General features: G+C 41.6%; 1 protein-coding gene across 6 annotated transcripts in view; it reads left to right on the forward strand.

The window, feature by feature from the left end:
• Nucleotides 1-23,326, forward strand: part of DIP2C (disco interacting protein 2 homolog C) — a 492,820-nt gene that overhangs the window by 360,146 nt on the left and 109,348 nt on the right. For all 6 annotated transcript variants that reach the window (XM_075587807.1, XM_075587805.1, XM_075587809.1 and 3 more), the window contains 7 exons: nt 1,285-1,408; nt 2,593-2,702; nt 3,406-3,508; nt 4,307-4,371; nt 7,503-7,596; nt 9,410-9,529; nt 11,513-11,627. In XM_075587807.1, the coding sequence (XP_075443922.1) occupies nt 1,285-1,408; nt 2,593-2,702; nt 3,406-3,508; nt 4,307-4,371; nt 7,503-7,596; nt 9,410-9,529; nt 11,513-11,627 (731 nt within the window). The remainder of the gene's footprint in view (nt 1-1,284; nt 1,409-2,592; nt 2,703-3,405; nt 3,509-4,306; nt 4,372-7,502; nt 7,597-9,409; nt 9,530-11,512; nt 11,628-23,326) is intronic.

Raw genomic sequence — 23,326 nt, forward strand, 5'->3', positions numbered from 1 at the left:
AAGATAATACAGCACAGACACAGAAGTTGCTTCATCCCATTCTTATATGTATTACTGTCGCGGCCCCTTTTAATCTACAACATCCCCGAAAAAAATCGGGGATGTTTTCCGACTCTCACGGGTCTTCTCCGCGCAGCCCGAAATCAGCTGATAGCGCTAATAGCGCTAGACAATGAAAGCGCTTAGCGCTAAACAATAGAAATGCCCGCAGGCGCCCAAAACAGGAAAACGGCCCCCATCAGCCCGCATTTTTTAAAATCGCGTGGAAAAGGCCGCAGGAGGCTAAAGGCGGCCGCCACTGTATATGTGCCCCGGTGATCCTTCTTATTGACACACCTCGAAATGGCAAACTGCTTTATATTTTGGTCATTAGGCAATTTGAAGACTGATAAGATTTTGGCAGAGCGCATTAGTGCTCCATAATCCTCTACTTTGTATTGAACCACGTGACACACCAATGTAACATGTGAGCAAGAGTACTTTATTATATCAATGCAAAGAGGTGCAAGGTGAAAATAGCTAACTAGTTTAGACTTTTCATGTTATTTTTCTGTATTATCTGTTTCCTTCACATTAAAAATAGTTGGAAAACACCATGATTATTTACCCTTTGAGTCCTTGGGGGGGGGAATATTTGATGGATTAGTTCTTGGAGGAACATACTGTCTGTAGTTGAGGGAAAAATAAGGCAGCTTTCAAAAATGCCTACGAAGTCATATGTGCATGAGACATGATCCTAACTCATCTGAAATAATGTATCGGAAATGCGTATTAAGCCGTGCTATTTTTATAGCACATATTCACCCAGTCACTCTGCATTAAATGAACGGGGAATTAGTTTTGCATCCAATCCTCCTAGCTCAGTTGGCTGCTGCGGGGTTCCCGTAAGTTTCAGTCCCACACACAGAAATGTAGCCTGCAGCTGAGGACATGACTAACCGTTAGATTACTTTAAAATGTGCATCTTGCAGCGGGGGCGCACACACAGTCATTTCGGATATGTCACTGTATTTCAATACAAAATACAGTAACGGAGGAGAGTAATGTATGCAGAAAATCTAATTGGCCTTTAATTGATCGAATGACCCAAAATACAGAAGGCAGACCTCTTATTAATTATTTTGCTTCGGAAGGTCCTGCAAACATGTCCTTAACCCAAGAAATATCTGCTGTTCCAAAAGTATTTCTCTGTATTCATTTACAGATACCTATGTGTACTGTGTACTGGGATCTTCATTCTGCGTGCCATCATAATGTTTGTTTTCCTCTTTTCTATTGAAACAGGATGCTGGGAGCCAGCAAATTGGCTTTTTGCTAGGAAGTTGTGGGGTTTCTGTGGCCTTGACTAGTGATGCCTGCCACAAAGGACTGCCAAAGAGTCCTACAGGGGAGATACCACAGTTTAAAGGTACTTCTGATCTTCCCCTGGTCTGGATTGCTTCATCTCTTTGTTCACATAAAATAGTAGGGTCAAAAGAAAAATATTAACAGGAATCAGCTGCATGTACTGTACATGGCACACGCGGTGCATACATGTGTCATGCTTAGGTTTCCCGAGCCCAGTATGCAGAAATTCATACAGTGTATAGACTGCAGATATTGAGACTTTGGGCATAGGCAGCTTTTAATCCATTCATGCTCTGAAGTATTTTCACTTTCAGCCTGCTACATTAAGCAGCTTGTAGGGTACAACCAGGTTTTGTCACCGGGAGTACAGAGCCAGCTAACCTACTCGAAAAGCATCCGTTTCATTCTTGTTGGTCTCATTAGTTGGAGCGATGTATTGCAGACCCTTCTAGCAGTGAAAATGCTATATGGCAGTCCTTTAACAAGAGGTTAAGGGGCAACACTGTTACAAATTAGGGCGATGCTGCATCAGAGCAAAACTGTTTTGTCATTTAACATGTGCGGCAAAGGTAATTAACTTGTTTTTCATTTGCAGTAAATGGGCCATAAGGTGTCTTGTGGAATAGCACCAGTTCAATATGGATCAGAATATCTATCATCATATGCATGTTATTTCACTTTACACTCAATCTCCATCGTACTGCGCAGCATACTGTAATATGTTGATGCCTTATACATAAATTATGAAACAAATGGTCACAATAATCACTGACTTTATTGGAAAAACTTCCTATCGTTTAGATTTGTGTTATTATTTTTATACATAGTATTTTGTAGAAATGTTAATGTGAATAACTGTAGAGGGCAATATTAAAAAGGAACCGCTTTACAGTACAACTCAGTCCTGATTATATTCTACTGCCCTATTCTTTGCTCAATTAGGAGAGAGTGCGAGAGTGCGAGAGTGCGCTGTTTTTTATTTATTGTGTGGTTGGTTTTCAGGCTTTTTAACTGAAAAGCCATTAAATATGGCAACACATGCTGCCTATGGCACCAAATGGGTTTACAGTACATACAACATGGAAGTGGAGGTAGAGCCCATTCTTATAGAGTAATAGCTTCCAGTAACATGACAGATTTCATGGGATCCATTTGACTGGTCAACAGTCACGATCATTCCACATGTCATACCGTGTCCCCTGTTTAAGTCACCAAAGAAATGATTTGTTTGCATGTTCTTTTTAGGTTGGCCGAAGCTACTTTGGTTTGTCACCGAGTCCAAACACCTTTCCAAACCTCCCCGCGATTGGTTTCCACATATCAAGGATGCAAACAGTGACACGGCTTACATTGAGGTCTGTACTTCTGAGATATGCTCTTAGTCAACGCATCACAATATCTGTATGCAACATGCCATAACTGCGACCTGTTTCTCCCATGGTATAAATGCCCATTCAGTGTATGGAATTGGGTGGGCAGAATGTTTCACGTAACAAATGATGCATTTTCCTGCTAAGGCCCTTATTGATTATCCTGTGAAGCTGCTTCCCGAGCCTGGAGAAAACTGTAGTCCCATTCATTGTAGGTGATCTCTGCTACAGCACTGGGAAGTGGCTTTACAGCACCATCCCCCCCATGCCTGTCAGATCACTATGACTAGAGAGGTAATACCGGACACATACATGTCTAGTATTACCTCTCATTTTTTACTGGACAGCGTGTCCAAATAGAGGACAGGTCCTGTTCAATACTGGACAATTGACAACCCTAACTAGCCCAGACTTCTCTTAGTCTTAACTTCAATGTACTCACATTTTGGGGGCGTAATTAAGGAGCGAAAAATATATGGTGTTGTAGTTCAAAAATGAATTCAGAAGGTATCAGGGTAATAGTATACACTCTCAAACATGTGTGGATCAAGTCTTCAAAGAATACACCCAGGTAAGTCAGGATGTGGAAGAGAGCGTAATAAAGTGTTCCTTTGCAAAAACGATCTTGTGAATATGGGCAGTTGTGTCATTTCACATGCTAAATGCCGTGCTTGTTTTTTTCCTCTAGTACAAAACGTGCAAAGATGGCAGCGTGCTGGGAGTGACCGTGACAAGAATTGCACTGCTCACACATTGTCAGGCTCTCACCCAGGCGTGTGGATACACAGAAGGTAAAAACAAATAATCATCATTTCTTTATAACGGCATTGGGAGGGGTGAGAGCTGACAGTGACACCTACCCTCACTGTTTACTCCCAGCCGTAATATAAACATTGATCCCGGCTGGGGAGGATACTCTCCCTGTTTGAGTATATTATCCCTTTTCATGATGGCGGTACAAACAACACATTGCATATTTTCAACAACTGCCTTAGTTCTTGACGTGTAAAAAATAATTCTGACATTGGAAGGAATTATTGTGCACTATACCAGACAACTATTATGTTAGTTTTCCACATGCTCAAAGCTTGATCAGTTTTTTTTCTTTTCTTTAGTCAATGCTTCTTTGGACAGTGGAAACTGCAGTATTGTGAATATTTTGGATTTCAAATATTTCCTGTTGCTATAAATGGTGTTGTGAAGAGAATACAATATTGTTGTTTTACACAAGAGCAGAAAACAGGTTTATGTATGAAGATGTGAAATAACATAGCTTACCTTGCAAGGTATCACATAGATATAGTAGGACATGTTAGAGGGATAATTGATTGCTACCACTGATCTTTGTATATAGGTAGGCAGTGACACGAGTAAGAAATGGGTTCTTAGTAGGAATACAGCAAGTCAGATGGGATGAGAAGAGTACAAGACAGAATAGCATAAGAGGCAAAAACAAGAGTAGATTGAGGGTGGAACGGTGGTAAAATCATGGTACAGTACTTTGCTTTTTATGATCGTAATTCTCCGATTAATGTCTGATTTAATTGGATACTTAATGCACAAGTCTAACCTGTTCCTTCTTTGGACAGCGGAAACTATAGTCAACGTGTTGGATTTCAAGAAGGATGTGGGGCTGTGGCATGGGATTCTCACGGTAAGCTGTATTTTCTTGTGTCCATACATGTCAACAATATCTCTGTATACATTCTGTTTAACAGTACTGTAATATGTAATATTGTTCGACCAAACATCCAAAAACAAGGTGCACTCTGAATTAAACGATGAACTTAAAGATGTATAAGGATGGGTGCTCAAGGATAAAGTGATTATCAAACTGGTGTAAGGCTATAGATAATACCATATATGTATTTTTATATAATATGACTAGCAGCACTATGCAACATGTAGAATGAATCATTCTTGTTGGATGATGTTGCAATCCAACTTTAAGTGCAAGAGCACAAAGATAAATATGACCCTAGCAAGGTTATGTAGTTCTGGCCCTGAGCCTTAAGCTCCGTTCTTTCACTATCAAGGACAGAGTAATAGCCCCAAAGCCACTCCTCGATGTTTTATGTATCCCGTGTCAATCCTGAAGCCTCTTCCTATTATAGAAGACACAGTAAAATGGTGCATACAGATCATGAATTGTCATACGCTTGGACAATGAGTGTATCACACCCAAAAGATAATGGCAACTGGTTGGGTCTCCCCTGTAGGGGACCAGAAACCACCTTACTTCCAGTTGTCCATATATTGTAAATTACATTGAAAATCCCTGTAAAACCCGCTTGTATGTTCTGGATGCAAAGGGTTACTACAAAGCCTCCATGTAGGTTGGAATCCGTGTATCTGCTCGGGTTTTCTATGGTCTCGCAACTGTCTACTGACCTTCAGTACTTCAGGTGCTTATTTAACTGCACTCCAGCTTTTCCAGCATCAGTTGTTTTGTCACACGCATGGCATATTTTATAACATCCATCCAGTTGACTGACACATACTTGGCATATGGACCATTTATTAAGTTGCTTCCATTGTAGGATATATTTCCATTATGCTTCTACCAGGTACACAAAGTAAGTTATGGTGAATAAAAAAGGGACAAACTGCACCGTACAGGGTACAGCAAATAAAAATACCACTTATGAGCACATTCATATGTCTCTGGCTGTGCTGAAAAAGGCGAATGAAACTGCAGGCGTAAGCTTATAGGGATTCATGTTAAAATGGATAAGAAGCAAAATGTGACACCCTGTGAGTGCTCATTTGCATGTCATTACCCAGAATCCCTGGCTGCAGTGAAAGCACCGTATGCCAAGAGATTATGGGGAAAGGCAATGTTGCCGCCCTAAGGGGCATAAGTGATATTTTTCTTTGCATCATGCTTCTATATAGAATAGTTCTATCCGTCATGGTAAGGAGGCGCGGGGGAACGTAGGGACCAGACGCGCGGTCCTGACACATGCTTCTATATAGAATAGTTCTATCCGTCATGGTAAGGAGGCGCGGGGGAACGTAGGGACCAGACGCGCGGTCCTGACACATGCTTCTATATAGAATAGTTCTATCCTTCATGGTTCATAGATAAATAGACCCTTTGTTGGGTCAGCTGAATATTTTTTTTTCCTCTTTCTTCCATTTTCCTGATATCACTTCAATTTTGAATGACCATTTTTGTAATAAAATAAAAATAAAAAACACCTAGAACATTGCGTTAACATTAACCACGGCAATGGATATTTAGTTACTTTTGAAACTAACTTTTAGACTATTGTGATCTTTAAAATTAAACTCCCGAGTGTTGGCATGGTTTCCAGGCAAGACCACCACTAAAGCACTGCAGGTGGGAAAGATCATAAAGCCTGATCGTTGAGTGACCGTTGGGTATAAGCACTTTAAAACCTCACCTCAGCTTTTTGCTTAGTGTTGATTTCCACTGCTTTAGTACTGTATGTCCATTTTTAAAATCAATTATACTTTAGCATCTCACGTTTCCATCTAATTTGACTAACAGTAGTAATTCCAAGTAGATGTTTGAAGGTGACTTAAGCCATAGAAGAACCCCAGGAGGCAGCAGATGCTGATGTCAAAAGCATTGCTTCCGATTCACAGCAAAACAGAAGCTCAACTGATATGGTGTCCACCTTTTGTTACTAAGCACTGCTCTGGGTTTGATTTCCTGTTGCTATAAATGGATCATGTTGGTTGTGAAGAGAATAAGATGTGGTTGTTCACACAAGTGCAGAAAGCAGGGTTAAATATCGCAATGTCTCACATATGTTTGGGATTGCTTAAATAAATATTGCAACACATGTAGAGTACAAATTGAGCTCCGTCTGAGCTGATGGAAGTACATGTAGAGCTCCGTCTGAGCTGATGGAAACCTTGATTTAGAGAGATGTGTGTCAAGTTTCGTACATTTGATGCAAACCATGATAGTTATTCACAGATGTATTGCTTGGTTAACTAATCGTGTGTGATACGTAACTTTATTTATGCAATACAGTCACTCTGTTGCCAGATGGGCCTGCAAGATGTTTCGGTACGACCCATGCTCCACAAAAGAGACAATTACTTGTAATTGATTCATTAATTGGATGTATTGCTTTTTGGGGAATAGCAGTTGTAGTAAATACTACTGTACAAGCCACTTGTTTGTTCCTAATACATCTAAAATATGTCATGTTCATAATTGTGTATATGTGGTAAGACAAGAAAACCTTGTGGCTTCCCTGTGGAAACAGTCTCGCTGATCATATCTCACTATGAGGCTGCGTGTGATAAAATCAAAGAGGCGTTGAAACGTTAAAACCTTATGAACTTTACAGCTGCCGTAACAAGCGTCCCTCTGATTTTTACACTTCCCAGAAGAACGTATTAAATTGGTACCTACAGGATAATAACAGGAGCAGCAGTTTATTGGGATGTATTTTCAGCTACATTAAAATGTATTCTACTGTGTAAATGTTAACTTCGCTCTAGTAAATATCTATATGCAGAAGGATATGCCTGGAATTAGAAAGTAAAGCAAGGGCTCTTTACGGGAACACATTTTTCTTGACGATAGCTCTTATTTTGCAGTATCACATACTCCAGGCACTATAAGAAATAATGTGCAAAATTGTTCATGCTGGATAAATTATTATGAGCAGTAACTTTAAATGCACTCGTAAACTTCTTTAAGAAAGCAAAAATGAAATTGGTGTTCTTATTTGTGTGGATTATTTATGCTGCAGATATTTTTGGGTTCGTAATCCGGAATCCCTGTGTTTTTTTTTATTTCAGAGTGTCATGAACATGATGCATGTTATAAGTATTCCATATTCTCTCATGAAAGTTAACCCTCTGTCCTGGATACAGAAAGTTTGCCAGTACAAAGGTAAGATATAGTCCAAGCAAAGGCACATCAAACGTTGTTGTGGTAGCTTGGCAATCAATCGCATCCCCAGAACCATATTTTCTCCCATATTGGATCACTTGCTCCCTCATCAACACACAGATGTGAAAGGGAACTTAGTGTGAAGACCTTAGATGAAGAGGTGATACCCATCCATAATCTCTAAAAGCATACAAGCGCGGTTATTCCACGTTAACGGGGTCAATAAGTTCTGCTATATCTGTATGTATATTTCTATAATGTAACACTGGCTATGTGTACAGCACAAACAGAATGCTGGGAAATGGGGTGAATTTCCAGCCACGCTTGATCAATGTTCTGTTTTTCTCCATCCTTCTCCATTACATCTCCCACAGAGTGCAGTGGTATTTAAATTACCACATTAAGCAACCATTCAGAAGATTACAATTCTGTTTTCCTTACTCTTCTATATTTAATAAAAATCTACACTGTAATCAGCAGCCCCTCTGATTAAATTGACATATAGGAAACACCTACATTTGGTTTATCTGTCAGTTCTGTTTCACGCTGCAGTATTAATATTGTATTCTTCTGCATGCAGAGATTTCCATTCTCACCTGCCATTATAATATCTGTTTAATGTTATATCCTAGTATGGAAACAAAAGAAAACAGCGCACAACGCCAAATAGTGAAGCAAATTCAACAATATATTATAGAATTAAAAAGGGGGTAATATATCTGCGTACATGAAAAAAGTTGGTAAAAGGCATGTAGTGTGTATCACACTGTTTACCACTCGGCAGCTGTTAACTGTAGAATCGGGTGCTTGCTTCCCTCTGCTGATGCAGCTCAGTTGATTCTGGGGCAGGACGTCAGTCTTTCACTCCCAAGGGGAAGAAGTAGTTAATTCTACGAAACTAGTTGGATGTAACATTCTATTGCCTTATATCTGCTTACATTGGCCTTTGTCTATGTATTGGCCTGTCCTGTTTTTATTTCATCCTGTGTGCTGTTTTGGACACTTGTGAGAGACTTTGTAAGACTGTTCAAACTTCCCTATTGAATCCACCACTGCTGTGTAGACAGTGACGTCATTACACAGCGTCCCGCGACGGAGCGGCATCGTGGCACGCTGAGGGCACCCCAGCAAGCTGCGTTTTAACCTCTGTGCAGAGGATACACCTGCCGAGGTACAGGAGCAGCTTCATATCGGCCAGGAAGCAGGAGCGATTTCACCGAGCCCCAGTACCAGCTGCTGAACCTGGCTGCATGAAGGGAAATCCCCTTGGGAGTGAAAGACTGACGTCCTGCCCCAGAATCAACTGAGCTGCATCAGCAGAGGGAAGCAAGCACCCGATTCTACAGTTAACAGCTGCCGAGTGGTAAACAGTGTGATACACACTACATGCCTTTTACTAACTTTTTTCATGTACGCAGATATATTACCCCCTTTTTAATTCTATAATATATTGTTGAATTTGCTTCACTATTTGGCGTTGTGCGCTGTTTTCTTTTGTTTCCATTCTCTTAGTGTGTGTGGGGTGCTGAGCCACCCCTGCGTTTACAGCTGCAGACGCCATTATCCCCAACACGGTTATGTGGCACTTATTATTTAATGTATAATTATCTCACTGTGGGAGTTGTGGTTTAATTTTTTATAAAAAATTTTTATCACTAAATTGATGGTATAGTCACTGTATATATTTATACATTTAAACTTTATAGGTAGTTAGGTAGTAGCGCACAGTTTTGTTTTTTGTTTTTACTATATCCTAGTATGTTGGCACAGCGTAGACGTAATAACAATGACCATTGCTTATCTTCCCTCCTAGCAAAAGTGGCCTGCGTAAAGTCAAGGGACATGCACTGGGCACTGGTTGCACATCGCGATCAGAGGGATATCAACCTCTCTTCACTGCGCATGCTGATTGTGGCTGATGGAGCAAACCCCTGTAAGTCAGACTTAGCACCCTGTAGAAGAGCCTTGATGAAAATGATGCAAATGTAATGTGCAGAGTTTTTTAAGATTAGATGTTATTTTGGGTGACCTGTCAGAAATGCTGCACTGTGTAGGATCTATTTTTACAACTACAGCTTCTTGGCAGAGAGAGCTCATAAATATCCTGCACTCAGCACTCCAATGCAGTGACCGGCATTGCTTATAAACAAGTAGTTGGAGCGTCAGTGTTTCAAAGCTCCATGCACAGAGGACCTCTGCTTTTTGTCATGGGGCTGGCAAGACCACTTTGCTTGGGAGCAAGCATAAATGACAATGTATTTAAGAGAACGGTCTATTTGTTGGGGCTGTAACAAGAATGCAGTTTAAAGCCGCAGCAATAGAATTGTGCAATCAGAATTGTAATCTAGCTCCAACGGGTCCCAAAATAAGAGTTATGGGGGAGGCCCCTTATCTGTTTGTGTCCTTTCTCATCCAGCAGGGAAACTGCTGATCTTTTCCCAGGACAAAATAGAAACAATCTTTGGGACTATACCCAAAGCTAAGCTAACTCTGACATGAATGGTAGGCCTGATTACAAGGAACAAACTTGCGTCTTGTGCTGCAGATAGCTGTGCTTTGTGAACAAAGCCCTCTGTATTTACACTAAGAACTGTTTACATTATTTGTAAATGTCAGACAAATACATGAGGCCAGGTGAGATTTATTTGGCCGGTAGACCTTTTTGCTCTGAAGTGTGATCTTTTGCCATGTGTCTGTGAAGCTTCCCATGACACTTCTGTCTGTTCCACCATTAGGTTAACGAAACACACAAAACCCCAGCAAGCTCTTTTTGGGAACCCCCGAGCCCCCACAAAATATATATGTATATAAGTGTCAAAAAGGAGAGCTATTGAGCATGGCATATGTATACAACAAGCAACAGAGAAGCCCAATGCTACAGCCAACATGACAAAAATACACAGTAAAAGACTTATATATTCTCTTGAAAAAGAGAATACCTCCTAATAGGATTAAAATTATCATTTACCTCTATTTGGAGGTATATTAGTATTTTATCTGGTAGTGTTAGGACTTGCGAACGGGGTCTGCCTTGTCGTGGCTCGCAAGCTTACAATGCTTTGGCCAAAGAGTTAAACTAAATGACCCTTTTTCAAGAGAATACATAAGTAATTTACTGTGTATTTTTGTCATGTTGGGTGTAGCATTGGGCTTTTCTGTCGTCTGTTGTGTTCCACTATTAGCCAAAGAAGATCTGATCAAAATTAGTGAAGCAGGAACTCCTTTTTTTTTCTTCTTTAGATTGCAGCTTTTTACCTTTGACAGTGTTTAGGTTAAATAAAAAAAAAAAAAAAAAGCAGCCAAGGGGTTAAAGACTTAAGCTGCTTTGTTTTTACTTCCCATGGACTTCAATATTAACTGAGGGAAGTTGGTTTCAAAGTTTATATGTTATTATGGGTGGTGCTATATTTCTGCTCACAGTTCAGCATAGATGTATTTCTGGGCCCTGTGTCAGGCAATCAATTAACTCTAATATAAGCAGACTTTTGAGCTGGCTGGCAGCTTTATAGAAATACAACAAAATGTGGTTGTTATCTTCAAATCAAAGTAGAAAAAGCTTTGGCTACAGGAATATGGAGACACTTTGAATCATCATACTCAGCAGATTTTCTTTTCAAGCAGATAACTGCTCCAACTTCCCCTTCACCCTCATCCTCTGCCCTCTGCAGGCCTACCTTGTCCTTGAGAGGTGGGCAAAGAGATGTGTTGAAGGCCAGTCTAGCACCGGCTTGACGGAGACAAATGAGCTGATGCTTTGTTGTTTGTTTTTGCTACTGTGTAATGCCACAGGGCAGGTCTTGAGTTGAGCTATTCAGGATGTCTTTCACTGCTCTATAGAGGGTCTTCCTAAATCATCGTGTCCAAACTCATTGCTTATGTGGTTATCATCGCATTCTCCTCTTGTGCTTTTCTCCAGGGTCTATTTCTTCTTGTGATGCTTTCCTCAATGTCTTCCAAAGTAAAGGCCTGCGGCAAGAAGTCATTTGTCCTTGTGCCAGTTCACCAGAGGCTCTTACTGTGGCCATAAGGAGGTACTGCATTTTATTAATGTCATGAGATGATTAAGTACAGAGCCATATATTTTACGTTATTATTATTTTTTACCACTTGCAATGAAAGTCTAGCTCTGTGTGTATATAAAAAGCACCTGAAATGAATAGTTTTCCTGGTCAGCTACATTGATTGTAATGAATACTGACAAACATTAGTGGAATGTCTATAACAACAAAGCCAGTTCAGCAGCTCACCCTGCCAGGTATACAGTGAAACCCTCGCACCTACAGGGTTGTTGAAATTCTCCCCTGTATTATACTCTGGTGGGAAAGAAAATGCTAGAGGTGTGTGTGACCTGGACATAAAGTAGCACTCCGCTTGGATTACTCTGTGCGGGGATGTGTATTTTTGTTACGGGTTCTCCTGAATTGAAGGTGTTAAATTGTCTCTCTCTTGCTATTATGGTTATTCTACTTTTTCAGTTTAACATTCTGCTAAAGCTTTCGCTTTTCACGTCTTGAGATAATGTTACTTCTACGGTTGATTTCCATTCAGTGTGTGCCGCGCATAAGGTCGCGATTATACTCTGCGCTGGTGTGCGCCTCTCGCCCCAGCGATGTGTGAATTCGGATGGAACTGATTGGGGAGGCGATGGGGAGGTGTGGCGGCTTGATGGAGACACATGAGCTGATGCCTTGTTGTTTATTATCAGTAGACTAGTTCGCCATGATTGGCTGAGCCGGTCACGTGCCGCGGCTGTCGCTTGAAATCACAATTTCTTTTTGTCTTTTCAAAACGCGCTTCGTCATGCGCGCACTAGGGACGGCCTCATAGGCATTCAGCGATATGTTGTTGTCGCTCACGCCATCGCGCAGAGTATAACCGCGGCCTAACATTATCTGCAGCTCCATCCTTATCCTCCAGCCTTATTGTACCACAGTAGGATGAGCTGCTCCTGATTCCTTACTCTGTGCCTGGCATACCGTAGCCCTTATTAGATTAATGCAAATATCCACACGCCTCATACATGTTCTCCCTGCATCATTGAACACATTTTGATAAAGGAGACTGCCATTGTGTTGTCTTTTTTTTAAATTTTTATTACAAAAATAACAGTAACTTTTGCAGTTATTTGACCTTACAAGTTTACCATTTATTACAAACAAAATATCAGACAAGGCCTCAGAGCTGCTTCCATTCCAGCTGCATTGTGAGGCATACAAAATAATTAGGTATATCTCTAGGTTCCAACCCAGAATCCCAGAAGTATGTAGTGGTCATTTTCTTCTCTTGTCACCTGGGGAGCATTACCCCTAAAGGAAGCCTTGTTTTTGCCAAATTTACTGCAAAACCTCCATTATGTGACCTTTCTTTTCACCCTTTCATTACCAGAGGGGTCTGAAACATATTGCTTTCCAATAATTGAAAGTCCCAGACAAGGCAGCTCTCTCCTCTGTGCTCTCCCAGAAAACCTTCACTGCTATGACCAAACCTAACAGTCCAGAGGAATACTTCAAGTTGTGATATGTACTTTCTAATAAACTAATGCTCACTAACGTATTGATTCTGTTATATGGTCTAACAGTGCATGTGTCCTCTCCACTTACTCCACGTGGCTCCCGTGCACTTCACACCATCAGGCATTTATCAGGAGGATCTCCGGTTGCACAAGAATGCAGCCTTGCCCCAAAACCTGGGACCTTGAGGAGGACAAATAGGTCGGGTTGCTAGCCTTTATACCTGTAACATCATGTAAAATGTGTATTTTCGTGATTATGAACTAGTTAAATATGTATTCTAAACTGGATCATTCTTCTACGCTGTTTGGTTTGATGATTTTAGAGCACACTTAAGAGCACATTGACATGTCTCAGACAGGTCCCCAAACCTGACTTAGCCCATAAGCACACTGCCCACACAGCATGTGGTGCTTTCACAGTAGCCAGGGATTCTATATAGAATATAGAGTGCACCCCTGCCATCCGACCCGGACGTCTTCACTGACTTCTGTTGTCTGCCGCTGGTACCGCACAGGTCCTTTCAGTTGTCCTCCTCCTCAGCCAGATCTGCTCCCGTGGTGCTCCGCCTTCCTCTTCTCCTCAGCTGCCCTATCTTTACCGCCGCTCTGCCTCGTGCCCACCACCCGTCTCTACCGCCGCTCAGCATGGCTGAAAGTTCGCCTAGGGTGTCGAATACTCGTCCACTGGCCCTGCTCATAATGCATCACTTTTCACTTCTTATCCATTTTAATATGGATCCCTTTAAGCTTATACCTGCCGTATTACACAGTGTTTAAAGCAAAGCCTGAGTTAAAGAAGTGCCTGGCCAGCAAACCTACTCACAGACAGCTGTTCAACTTTGTGGGCCTGATCAGAGCAAGGATGGTTAATAGCTGGTGTAAATAGCTAGGTTAGTAGATGGCTACAAACTAGGTACACACATAAGTTAAAACATATATATATATATATGCAAATGTAAATACAACTGTATGCTCATCTGCATGTTATATATATATATATATATATATATATATATATATATATATATATATATATATATATATATATATATATATATATACATACCACACTAGGATTTGGGAGAGTGTCATTTATGTAAATATCCATGACAATAAATCCAATGTGCTGTAACTGGAATAGGATATTTAAAAGTGACTGCTTCCAAACATAACTGTGACACACCTAATGAATATATATATATATATATATATATATATATATATATATATATATATATAAAACGAAAAGAAGACAGCGCGGCTCCCATAGCATAATATTGTAATTTAATATTTAAAATGAACATGCAAGTGAATCATGGACACTTACAATGTGCAATAAAGTAAAAAGCATTGAGTAAAGTCTTGACAGTCACCCGATCGAGCCTCCGTGGATCTTTGCTGTATAAGAAGTCCAACACACTCCCCTCGTGGATGCCTGGAGGATGCGCGCGCACCCGTTCTCCCCCTGAATGGAAGTCCCGCGAGAGTGTGTGTCCTCCGATGTAGCGAGGTATTGACACAGCAGTCAAATTCCCTTCATAGAATCCAAGGTGTATGAGACACGAAACGGCTCAACAGCAAGGCAGGACAAGACTACTCAAAATTGCAAAGATATATAATGTAAAGGACAGTGCCAGCTACTTCCCTATGCATTTCGTCGCGTTAAGCAACTTCCTCAGGGGATAAAGCTATACTAACGATGATACCATGGGTATATATACCCCATTAATGAATGAGCACATTAAAAACACCTGTGTATACAATGATAATCATTAACTCTTAAAGGGCAAGAACAGGGAGAAAGAAGTGAAACAAAGGGATAACAAGAAACATGATACATAAAACTTGGTGAATAAACCATGGTGCTTGTGGACATAAGTGCGTACAGAATACATATTGGTGTTGGCAAACTCAAATATGATAAATATTACAATATAAAATTATACAATATAAAATTCAAATACTAAACAAGAAATTAAACTCAAATAAAGCCATTGTTGATGATGCAAATGAGGAAAAAGATCTAACACATGAAATGGAAATGGATGAAAAAGAAATAAAAATATATTTTTTTATATATATATCATGTGAAAAAGAAAGTACATCCTCTTTGAATATATATATATACACACACACACACACACACACACACACACACACACACACACACACACACACACACACACACACACACACACACACACACACACACAACCAGGACTTCATCTGCTCTGCCAATCACAGTATGGTGTATTAATGGACATGCCCCCCAGCAAATGGCTGTGAGCAGAAGAAAGGAATAAGGTCATCGGACACTGAAGTCATGGACAGAGGAGTGGGGATATACTGTACCGTACATAGGCAGGGAGGAGCCAGTTAGAGAGAGAGACTCACGAAGAGGAGAGAAGACCTGTCCCGACTCGAGGAGTAATGCAAACAAGACCGTGCGATTGCAGATCCTCCAAGCCTGGGAGGGCCGCACTTGTCGAAGTTTGCTGATAATAGTCAGGAGTGATGCATCACCAGAGAAAGGGGACCTGTGAAAGCTGGGAATCGAAGCTGTGAGTAATAAAGCTAGAACTCGCCTGGATGATCCCACCTACATCTTTTCTAAGTGTCTAGCTAATGACATCCTTTAAGTATCAGGCCTGACTACACGACCTCCAACACTGTGTCGACACCGACAGTGGCCCATTTGAGTAGCCCATTTGTTAGCATGCAGGCCACCGGGCTAAATAAGTCACTTCTGGACATTGGAGCAGCATATGTGCCCTTGGACTACATGTGTGGTTGTCAAAAGTCTTACCTGCAGTCTCCTGATTTTGGGGGCCACTGCACGCGATTCCCCTCCTCGTCTATAAAGTGCTGTGATTCATAAGATCGGTGTCCCGCTGTGTTGTCTGACCGCAGCCCAACGCCCAGCAGGTTGCACATTCCCTCAGTCACAGGAATCCCTCTGGGTGTGGTTATTTGGGCTATCACAAACCATTGTACAATATAACAGGGGAGGGGAACTCAGGCCCCTGCCCCACCACATGTATGCCATTACACGCATGGCAGTAAAGAGGGGTTACATGAACTATTGCATGCAACTATGTATTTATCTCTGAGGTAGCAATTTTAGCTTTTTCGATTTACAGTGGGACCTGGCGCTTGGATTTGTGAAGCTAGGAGCAGGCTGCAATTCATGAACAATGCACTGACAACCTCCAGGGTTGCAGAGTACAAACACATTTAAAACAACCTCATTGTGTTTGAATCCTGCACATGTTAGCATGAATGTCACTGATACCAGTTATGTCAATCACAGTTCTATGTGTTGTTTGCTGCTACGAAGGCTGGTTATCCTGAAGCTTCTGAGTTGCAAAGTTCACTGACTGGTATTTCAGAGCTGCTTTTTGCATTAACCTTTAATTGAGATTTATTGCTGAAGGTTTTCTTGAAAACCTTAGCAAGAGACCATATAGCTCTCCAAATTCACTCGTGTCACCTGACCCATTAGAAGAATGCAAATAATTAGCCCTAAATAGAAGTGCCGAGCTCGCTGGCTAAAAAATTACATAGCAAAACCCCAAGAGAGCTGGGGAGATGCTGAATGCTTTTTCCAGCGACATTGTACTGGGCTATTTAAGTAACTAGATATGCTTTGCATGTAATTGTCATTCATAACCCAGACTCAATTGCATTATCTTCCTATTTGCGTCCGAGAGTGAAAAGCGATGGAGTTGTGTCTCTGTTCATCCTTGCAAATCACTGTGACATTTCTGCCTGGCTGAGCTGACTGCTCAGTAGGGTATATGACATACAGGGGGGGGGGGGGGGGGCTCTGTGAGCATATTCCACACTGCTGGTAAATGTCAATTTTCATAATACCCTATAGGACAGGGGTGTCCAAATCCAGTCCTGAAGGTCCAGGGCTCTGTCCATCCCATGAGCACATCATGACTTGCACCAGTGAGTAAGGAGAATGTCCGGTGTCGGTGTTCTCCATGTTTATTGGCTCAGTCATGTCCTAGAACAGGAGTCACCAATGCCAGTCCCCAATGGCCACCGACAGGTCAGGTTTTAAGGCTATCCCTGCTTCAGCACAGTTGGCTTAATCAGTGGCTCAGTCGTGCTGCATCAGGGATATCCTTAAAACCTGACCTGTTGGTGTCCCTTGAGGACTGGAATTGGCCACTCCGCTATAGGAAAATAAGAATTACATTTACTGCGGTTAATTCATATATTTTTTTTATTTTTTTACAAATTTAGAAAAATGTTGCTGTGTTTGGGGGACCTATTCTCAAAAAGGGCAGTATCGTAACTGTGAATGTGAAACCCATTTAATTCGATGGGGCTACTGTGTGGTGCAGCTGTTACTGTTTCTTGAATGAGGTCTGGGACCCTTTAAGGTATAGGGGCCTATTCTAGTAGCTTCGATAAGTGACTTATCGAGCATTTGGGGCACTTCTTAAACGAGTTTGCATACGTAGCTATTCAAAAAGCTGTGATAACATGCCAAACTCGCTCGAGAAGTACCGGTACTTCTCCCCAATCAGTCCCGCTCAGACAAACCGTGACCGGGAGAGCTAAACTTTGCAGAGATACCGGCACCCCATACAAGGGCCTGTATCTTGGGAAGCAGGGGTCCCGGAGGCTGAAATTAATGCGGTTCAGCCCCGAAGACCCCTGCTTCAATACAGAGTTATTAAAATCAAATAAAAACAGTGCGATCGCCTTTAAGCTGTGCAGGAAGATGCAGATCTCTCTCTCTCTGTGCAGTTCTTACACACAGCAGGTACAGTAGATCGCACGGGCAGAACTTAGAAAAAGGCTGAGATAAGGACACTGCTATCCTGAACGGTATTGGCATTTTCCTACCTCACGGGGTTTGTGACCTGCGCTAACTCTTTCTGAATACCGTGATAATGCTAATGTCAGACCGTGAGGTAGGGTCATGCCAGAACATTCCATTTGGCAGTGATAACATTGAAGATACTACTATAAGCTACATAGGCCCTACTGGAACCAAAGTGTTCTAATTGCAGTGACAGGGTGGGATAAAACAAAGCTCTTGATTGACAAACACATGAAATGTAAAAGGTCTGGAGAAAAATTATTATTAATTTACAAAAAAACAGCTATACAGGCGGTCCTTGCTTATCCGACGGAATGCGTCCGCAAACCGCCATCAGTCAACGGACTGTCGGATTGCAGGTCAATGTTAATCGGCGGCGGTGACCATCGGATCAGCGGGCTTGGCGTCGGTTAATGCGTCCAGCGAACTGCATTATGCAGTGTCGAATATCGCATCCGACTGCAGCGGCCGTTATTCGAACAAATCACGGCCCCGTTTTCGTGTGCTCTGCTGTATTCCACGCGTCCAGTCGCCCCGGGCACCCGTGTTTATCGCGGTTGCTTTGTTTGAATTTCATGGATTCTGTTTCTTTGTGTGCAATGAAATAAATGAACTGTAATGTGTACAGTACTGTGCTACTGTGCCAATTTCAGGTGTTTAAAAGCCAGAACACTAAAATGCCATTTTCTGCACTTGCGTCTAAAGGCGGTACGTTTGGAAGAAATCACGCGCCATGACATGGGTATTCTGAGGTATAACGGCCGCTGCGTGTATGTGTGTGTGTGTGTGTGTGTGTGTATATATACACACACACACACACACACAAAAAAAAGTAGTGCTACTAAGTGATGTGAATAAATGTGAAACTAAAATATAAACACATAAATAGTGAATGTGATATTCTAATAGTTAATAAAACCAAAAGATGCAATAAACATAACAATATAAAGTCCAAAAAAAAGGATAAAGTCCAAATGTCTCCACTTAGTGATGGTTTAGAGGAGGGGAGGATCCCAACAACACAATGATCCCAGGAGCTCCTTGCTGCTTCAGAGAAAGTGGTGTAGCCGCCCACTATAAACCTAGAAGAACAAACACAAAAAAGCGCAAGCTCCATAGCGCGTAACTGTGTACAAATAGGGTGAATTTATTTAAAGGAAAGTGTCCCTAGGAGATACACTTACAGGATGCTAAAATAACACAAGCAGTGAGGAAGTCACACAACGTGACGAAACGCGTAGAGACGCGGTAACGTCATCTTAGACGCACGTGTGGGAGGAGGTCCTGAGTTGCCTGACACACTTTTCAACTGATCCGCCTTCACTTCCAGCAGTGTACTACACACGGAAGGGATCTGAGCATTGGAGACGCTGAAACGCTGCAGGAGTTGCAAACAGCCACATCAGGTGCACATCATTGTCGTACCCCCCTGCTCCTGTAGATGACGTCCCTTACAGATTCTCTCCAATGTTTGTGTTATTTTAGCATCCTGTAATTGTATCTCCTAGGGACACCTTCCTTTAATAAATTCACCCATTTGGTACGCAGTTACGTGCTACGGAACTTGCACTTTTTTGTGTTTTGTTCTTTCATATACAGTATATATATATATATATATATATATATATATATATATATACATATATATATACACACACACACACACACACACACACACACACACACACACACACACACACAACAAAGATATCCAGGGCACTCGAATAGGCAATTATCTTGGTAGTCAGGGTGCTAGCAGTGCAGCCAGGATCACCATCCAGCAACAAAAGTACATAGAACAAAAACCCAAAGAATCCGCAGCACTCGCTGTTTAGTTTCAATAGTAAAAAGTGTCATTTATATCACAAGCATCAGGGGTACAAACAAGACAGAATGGAGCGACGTTTCGGACCTCCCGGAGCTTGAGAAAGGACCGGTAGGTCCGAAACATCGCTCTATTCTGTCTTGTTTGTACTAAGAAAAAATTGTGTGTGGTGATCTCAAGACAATCCGTGTTGTAAAGCAATATAGATTTAGATGGAAAACAACCCTAAATACATAATGTAATAAAGTCTTAAAGGATGCAGCCCGGTTGTAATGATATCCCACAAGGCAAGGCAGTAAGGATAAAATCAATAACACCAGCAGGTGACCGGTAGATGAAACATCCTTTTTAGGCAGACACAATAAGTATGGACAGCATGGAATAAACTCACTTGGGAATCTTCATCCACCATAAGCAGTAAGTCCAAATGTATCCAGTGTCCCAGGGTTGAGTGTGCATCCGTAGTAGAGAGATCTTCAGGCAAAGATGGAGGGAGAAAAAACGAAGCACTAATGTCCAGCTGTAAACAGCAATGAAAAAACAGGAGTACGTTCCCAAATAAAGCTATTTAATGGATCAGGAAAAGGTTACAAAACACACCAACGCGTTTCGGACCTCTACAGTCCCTTTTTTCATCTTGATAAAGGACTGTAGAGGTCCGAAACGCGTTGGTGTGTTTTGTAACCTTTTCCTGATCCATTAAATAGCTTTATTTGGGAACGTACTCCTGTTTTTTCATTGCTGTTTACAGCTGGACATTAGTGCTTCGTTTTTTCTCCCTCCATCTTTGTCTTGTTTGTACCCCTGATGCTTGTGATATAAATGAAACTTTTTACTATTGAAACTAAACAGCAAGTGCTGCGGATTCTTTGGGTTTTTGTTTTATTTATGTGTGTGTGTGTATACAGTATATATTTTTTTTATTATAGTATTTACAAATTATAGTGTGCTGGTATTTACAGGAAATTAGTTGGCCTTTTGACGGCAATATTCACCTATTGTAGGTTTTGGTCTGCTGCTAATGGGCACTCAGGCAAGAGCTGCTGTTTGTGAATGTAGAAAACAGCAGGAGGTCTTATAATGAAAACTGTGTTGTATTAACTAATATTACAGCCGACGGACCAGTCCCCAAAGGAACCGTCATCCTGGGAAACACTTCCATTAATTAAACCTGGCTTTTATTAATGAGATTAATGTTGTCTTGTGCATTTTTCTCCACATACTGCATGAGATCCCCTAGGCAGCTACTCGCTTCACAGAAGGAGTTCCTTGTCTTCAGCACATCGATCATATGCAGAGGCTCAGCCACCACGTGTGCCACGTGTGCACTCATGTGACGCCTTCTCTCAAATGAAAAACACATTTCAGATTGTGAGGAAATCTTAAAATGATTGGATCCAGAGAACTGACCTTTGTAATGGTAATACATCGACAAGTTAAAAAAAACAACAAAAAAAACTCTTATTGTTCTAAAAATGCTTTTGTCACAGCCAGGACATTACTGCACTGCAGGTCCCCAAGTCCAGACCTCAATGACCTCTAACAGTGCAGGTTTTACGGATACCCCGGCTTGAGCACAGGTGGTTCAGTCAAAATGATTGGGCCACCTGTGCTAATGAGAGGCTATCCTTAAATCCTGCACTGTTAGCGGTCCTTGGGGACTGGTGTTGGGGACCTGTGGATAGATGCCTTCTGGCATTTTAGAGCACTCGCACGATTAGTATCTAAGCAGGTAATTCCATATACTCTGAAGCTGCCGTTCAGGATGATTGTTACCCCTTAAATCCTCCGCTTTAAACGTTCAAGAAAACCATAAAATGCCTTTATATGTATCAGGAAATCTTGTAGATTGTAATACACCCACGCATCTATTTTTACCTGTGCGCATTTGAAAAATCTTTTTATTATAAGCTAAAAGTATATATATATATTTAAAAATGGGAATGCTGTAGTGAATAAAAGTACTTGCATGATTTTTTCTGAAACCGTCACATATACTGTAAATGCAGTTCTAAAGAGCGGAAAATTCCTTCATGAATGCCAAATGGTCCACAAATGACAGAAAAACAGATAAAAGTATAAAGTATATTTTCTAAATCCTGTAAAATGAGAATCTCTTCTTGGGGGATTTTACTCTTTCATAACAAACATCTGAAGAGAAAATATTTCAAATCTATATTTGCAATAAATTAAGCGGTCTTGAATTAGGGTTGGCAAGGATACTGGACACAATGGTGAAAGGTGCGATGCGCTCAAGATACACACACTTACCTCTCTCACCTCTTTCCGCTTCATGCTGTTTACTCCTCTCCTTGGCCCCGCCCCCAAGCTCCTGACACCTCCTGATTGGCTGCTGCTGGGTAATGCAGCCAATCAGGATGGAGGAAGCTCGCCAGCCACCTAGCAACAGCCCTGCTCTCTCCATGCTGGGTGAAATCCCGCGGCCCCCCCAAGCCGGTCAGGTCACTATGTCCAGAGTGGTAATACCTAACACATACATGTCCAGTATTACCTCTCATTTTTTACTTGACAGTGTCCAAATACAGGACAGTCCGGGTCAATACTGGACACCTGGCAACCCTATGTTGAATTGCAACAAAATCTGGTCGGTTTTTCTTTGGTTTGCCTTGTATCAATCACAGCCACACACATTAGCATGGGAGAGCGGTCTAGGATGTTTGGCCACGACCAAACCGCCACTGGGACAGCTCGCCACTCGCGATCTCAACAACGCCATCTTTAAATGTACTGCGCCGCTCCGAGGACATTTAAAGACGTCACTTCGAAGCGGCGGGTGCGCAGGATGTCCCGAGCGACCACGGCTCTGATGCAACATCTTTACATGTTCTTGCGCACCCGCCGCTCTCCTCGGAGCAGCATGGGACATTTACAGAGGGCGTCCCATTCCGTGGGAGAAAGCATTCCTACTGGTGAGACTTTTGCGGCAGGCTGAAGGGCAGGAAGACATGGAGCAGGGCAGAAGCTACTAACCATTTGCTTTTAGGCTGTATGGTTGGGCTTCAAGGTGGATGGCATATGTACTGAAAAATGAAACCTACCAGTAGTAAAAAATGTGAGTGACCAATGAAAACAAGTGAAGAGATCTAGTATGAAATGGTGCGACTCTGGTGAAGATGTTAAAGCTCTTATTATAAAGCCTGGCATTGGAAACATTTCCTAACCTCCACTACCTTCTGATGTAACCCTATTGTTAGCTATTTTCAGAATAAACGCACATTTGTGAAGTGGAAAGAGACTGATAAAAGCCGCGTTGTAAGAACGTGATGTGACTTTTCTAAAGCTTCCAGGTTATATCTTCTCCATGAATGTGTTCACATCACTTTTTTTCCTGTACATACAGCAACTGCTCTGTGATAATAGAAGATAAATACAAAGGCTGTGATTAGTTCATTGTGGTGCTGATATCACCAGACAATACACTGTTATCACCAGATAAGAATGATGCTATTGAGCCATATTTCCATCCCATGAAAGTACTGTACACATGCTGAGCTTCTCATTGCTTTTTCACTGAGTGAGTAAAATGGGATTT

This window comes from Ascaphus truei, chromosome 2 (genome assembly GCF_040206685.1).
Source record: "Ascaphus truei isolate aAscTru1 chromosome 2, aAscTru1.hap1, whole genome shotgun sequence".
NCBI lineage: Eukaryota > Metazoa > Chordata > Amphibia > Anura > Ascaphidae > Ascaphus > Ascaphus truei.